Source organism: Camelina sativa, chromosome 12 (genome assembly GCF_000633955.1).
Source record: "Camelina sativa cultivar DH55 chromosome 12, Cs, whole genome shotgun sequence".
NCBI lineage: Eukaryota > Viridiplantae > Streptophyta > Magnoliopsida > Brassicales > Brassicaceae > Camelina > Camelina sativa.
Genome location: NC_025696.1, coordinates 29,918,623 through 29,923,390, shown reverse-complemented (window position 1 = coordinate 29,923,390; position 4,768 = coordinate 29,918,623). Strand labels below are relative to the sequence as shown.

General features: G+C 32.6%; 1 protein-coding gene across 1 annotated transcript; it reads left to right on the top strand.

The window, feature by feature from the left end:
* Nucleotides 1,712-3,146, top strand: LOC104732900 (xyloglucan endotransglucosylase/hydrolase protein 2-like). Its single transcript, XM_010452501.1, has 4 exons — nt 1,712-1,914; nt 2,241-2,341; nt 2,447-2,640; nt 2,731-3,146. Exons 1-4 carry the CDS (start codon nt 1,719-1,721, stop codon nt 3,125-3,127), a joined length of 888 nt encoding a protein of 295 aa, XP_010450803.1. The 5' UTR covers nt 1,712-1,718; the 3' UTR covers nt 3,128-3,146.

Genomic DNA, 4,768 nt, shown 5'->3' with positions numbered 1-4,768 from the left:
CCAAATATTCGCAAACTAATTATAAGTCTGCTAGAAGAATCTAAGAAATCTTTTAAAATTATATAGACTTTATACATGTCTATCAATTTCAGCAGACTAAATGTAAGTCTGATGCTTAAATTTTAGAAGTCTACCGAAAATATGCACATTTTTTTTAGTCTGCCAAATATTCGCAGACTAATTATAAGTCTGCTGGAAGAACCTAAAAAATCTGTTAAAATTACGCAGACTTTATGCATGTCTATCCATTTCAGCAGACCAAATGTAAGTTTGATGATTTTATTTTAGAAGTCTGCCGAACATACGCAGATATTTGGTTAGTTTGATGATTTTATTTTAGAAGTATGCCGAACATACGCAAATATACTTAATATTTTTGAAGTTGAAAATTGGAATAGCCATTGTCGATGGGTTGAATATGTGTGACTATTAATTTTTTCAAATTTTAAACTATTCTTTTTCTGTTTAATTATTTTCTTTTCCATTTGATTTGTTATTTAAAGAATTTTTGTTTTAAAATATTTTAAGTTAGGTTAATTTAATATTTCCTTTTCTAAATTTTGTTAAATAATAATTATGAATATTTAATACTTTGAAGGATTATTTTTATAATATTTATTAGTTATGTAGTTAAGAAGGAAAATGAAAAATATGTAGAAGGGTAATATCGTAAAAATGTGTGCTGAAATCTTTTAAAAATCTTGATAGGTTACCATGGTGATTTCTAATAAATTATAGGTTATGGTAGCAAATCTCCCTTCTTTTTTCCTAACCTCTTAAAAATACCCAATATAATCCATTAAAATCCCACCAAATCACCATTATTTTCTTCCTTTTTAAAATGAGAAATCTAACAATTCTACCAAACTATCCTAAAAACTCCCTTGAATCTCCCAAAATCCAATATTTTCTAAATTCCACAAAATCCAATACACCTCCCTATATATGATAGCTTATTTTATACTCCATCTGTTCCATTATATAAGATTTTTGGCCAAAAGCACAAAGATTAAGAAACAATAAATGTTTACTCATTTCACATAATTAAACCAATAGAAGATACTGCAGAATTTATATTGTCAAAATTTTTAAATTAATATTAAAAATACATAGAAACTTGAAATTTTTTAACAATATAGAACAAATAAAAAAGGCTAAAAGATCTTATATACTGGAACACAGGGAGTATCTTTTTTTTTAATAGTCTCCCCAAATAGTTATAAAATTAAAAATAATATCTAAGAATGTTGACCAATTTATTCTATTTTCTTTTATTTTATATTGTGTAATTAAACTTGTCACCATTTTTTTCCTTTCCATAACTATATATATGTTGACCAAATAGTTATAGAATTAAAACTTATCATTTAAATGTTGACCAATATAAAAAAATCTATTGATAGTTTTAGAGACAAATATCATATAAACTGTATGTTCTTTTTAATGATATGTCATTATAGGTAAGAGATTTTCATTTTCGTAACATATCTATAACCAAATAGTAAAAATAAACATTTTGTTGACCAGGATTTTGTATGTAAGTGTAAACAAGCATGTATGACTTTGAATTATAGATAATCAAGTACGTCCATTTTTATTTATCTACACAAAACATGAAATTACCTAAACTGTTAAGCCTCTAATTCTTGACAAAGGAATATAAATAGAGGAGCTCTTTACTCCCTGGGATAATAGATAACTCAAGCTGATATTTAAAAATGAATAGGATAGAATATATGTTTTTAATATTTGAATTTGTTTCAGTACTCTTCTTGATGTTTACGGCTAATGCTAGGGTTCGTGGTCAAGGAGGTATAGATTTTGATAAGAACTACGTCGTAACGTGGGGACAAAATCATGTCTTAAAACTCAACCAAGGGGAAGAAGTTGAGCTTTCCATGGATCAGTCTTCAGGTTCATTTCCTTTCTTTTTACTTCACAAATACGAAGTCATGTTTTAATGGTTTATGTGTGTATTGAAGTCATTTCCTTATATATTTTTGTTTTTTTCCAAAATATTATAACCCAAATGACCATGTTATTGGTTTTTAAATTGTGGTAATGACATTTTTTTTTAATATATGTCACCACCTAAATTCGAACCTGTATAGTGAGTATTGTTAATAAAAAAAGATACAAGATACATATATATATATATAAATAAATATAAATATGAAATATTGAAATGTATACAAAACATCGAAATAAATAGTTTGACACAACCTACTACTAATTAATAGGTTCTGGCTTTGAGTCTAAAAGCCATTACGGATCAGGATTCTTTCAAATGACAATCAAATTGCCTCCAAGTGATTCTGCCGGTGTTGTCACTGCTTTCTATGTACGTTCACATTTTTCTTTCCTCTACGATAAATTTGGAGTTTCAACATTGTGAATTTGCTTTTGTTTTTATTTTATTTTTAATATGCTAATATATTGGTTACAGTTGACTTCAAAAGGAGACACCCACGATGAGGTCGACTTTGAGTTTTTGGGGAATAGACAAGGGAAACCGATAGGAATCCAAACAAATGTGTTTACCAATGGACAAGGAAATAGAGAACAAAAGTTTGTTCTTTGGTTCGACCCCACCACAAGTTTCCACACTTATGGGATTCTTTGGAATCCGTATCAGATTGTGTAAGTTTTTTTTCTTTTCTTCTCCTTCCTTTCTTTTTATGCAAAATCTTCTCTTATCTAAGTCAATCTTTTTGGATGGTTTGTTAACAGGTTTTACGTCGACAAAATTCCAATAAGAGTGTTCAAGAATAACATAAGATTTGGCGTGAACTATCCATCAAAGCCCATGCAACTAGTGGCTAGTCTTTGGAATGGTGAAGAATGGGCGACAAACGGTGGTAAGGACAAGATTAATTGGGCATATGCTCCTTTTAAGGCCCAGTTCCAAGGCTTCCCCGAACATGGCTGTCGCCTAGATGGTCAGAGTAATAATAGGGAAGTTTGTGGTTCGACAAGGTACTGGTGGAACAATAGGACGTATAATAGGTTAAGCGCAAACGAACAGAAGGCAATGGAGGATGTGAGAGCAGAGTACATGCAATATGATTACTGTTCTGATCGGCCTAGATATCCTGTCCCTCCTACTGAATGTCGATTGAATGAATGAGAGTAAAAATACATTTTTATCAAAGGCAAATAATATACACAAATAACATATTTAATATCTTATATATATTTCCAAGTTCTCTTATTAGTCAATAACAAAAGATATAATCAATCAATAATGGGTATGACTGGAATGTTATAAGATGAGTAGCTGAACAGCAGATTATAAGATGAGTAGCTGAACAGCAGACTAACTCAATAACTGTTAACTGTATGAACTGATTCGAGAAAGTTCTCGTAAAATTATATATATGAAAAATTGACGACTAACTTTCTTCATATATTAGTGCCACATCAGCTCAGCTCGTAAGAGAATGGTACGATTCTAGTTGTGCATTTTGTAACTTTGTCCATTTAGTGTTTCATGTGTGTTGTCTTAAGTTGATTTGGAGATTATCTCTCATGGAGATTCTTAAGGGTTATTAGACCAGAATGAACTTAATCAAGCACGAGTCTTTCTGGTCAATTTCATCTCGCCTCACTTGATGGATTGATAAGTAGGTCCAGAATCAACTCTCGGTAATTCAACTGATGGGTGATCAAAGATACGAAAAAGGGTTACATGTCTAATTTGCCTTGCACGGTTAGGAAAATCTTTCAATTTTTATTTCCAGTCTTTTCTATTTCTCAGAGAATGAGAAAGAATTGATGTAAAAAAGTTAATTTTTCTCTTTTCATATTATTTATTATTTTTTTGAAGAAAAAAAAGAAGTTGACTTTGTACATTGATTATAATCAACGAATTTCTCTGGTCTGTGTCATTAGTGGAATGTGGTGATTTTCCTTCCAAGACAGGTGGCGGTTCTTGGAGGAACTCACTCAAATCTCCAGCCGAATCCAAACTTTGTGTGGACTCCTTAATCTCCATGGCCAAGGCTTCTATGTGAGAGAGGATCCACCTGATTTGGTACAGCTCTATACCATCTATTTGCAAATCGTGGTTGTTGCTCTCCCTATGATCTTGAGTGCATACATTGCCCATCCTCCAAGAAGATCTACTGAAGCCATCACTGCCCACAAATGCTTTGGTCTGCGTGAGCCAAACTCCTACTCTTTAGCAACGTTACCAAGCAATCTCAAGCACCAAGGAACCATCACTTTAGTTCAAACCCTTGCAAAAGCACTACCTCGAGTAGTTTCTCTCGTGCCGGCGAGACACATGTCTTTGACTCCTTCATCAACGCCAAATCATTATTTGTTAATGACTATAGCCATTAGTTCATCCATCGATTCGTCTTTGGAAGAATCTTCGATAATCCTTGATTTCACATGTACCAAATTGCCTCCTTGCGTTTGGCTCTGATGTTCATATATTTTACCATGTTTTCCTTTTGTTTATTCACATCTTTTGCATCTTTTGCTATCCATTTAGGCCATTATTGTGTAGCTTTAGCACTAATCATGCATTAGAGTTTAGTTGCATTGCATTTGCATCTTTTCATGCATAATCAGATGATTTTGGAGCTTAAGGAGCATGAAAGCAATGCTGAGGAGAAGTGAGCCAATCATGAAGGGAAAGCAAAAGAGTTAAGGCTGAAGAACCAAGGTCCAGAGTCCAACTCGACCGCACACTCGACCAGACACTCGACCGTGTGCTGAGGAGGACTCGACCGTGTGCTGAGGAGGACTCGACCGAGTGGAG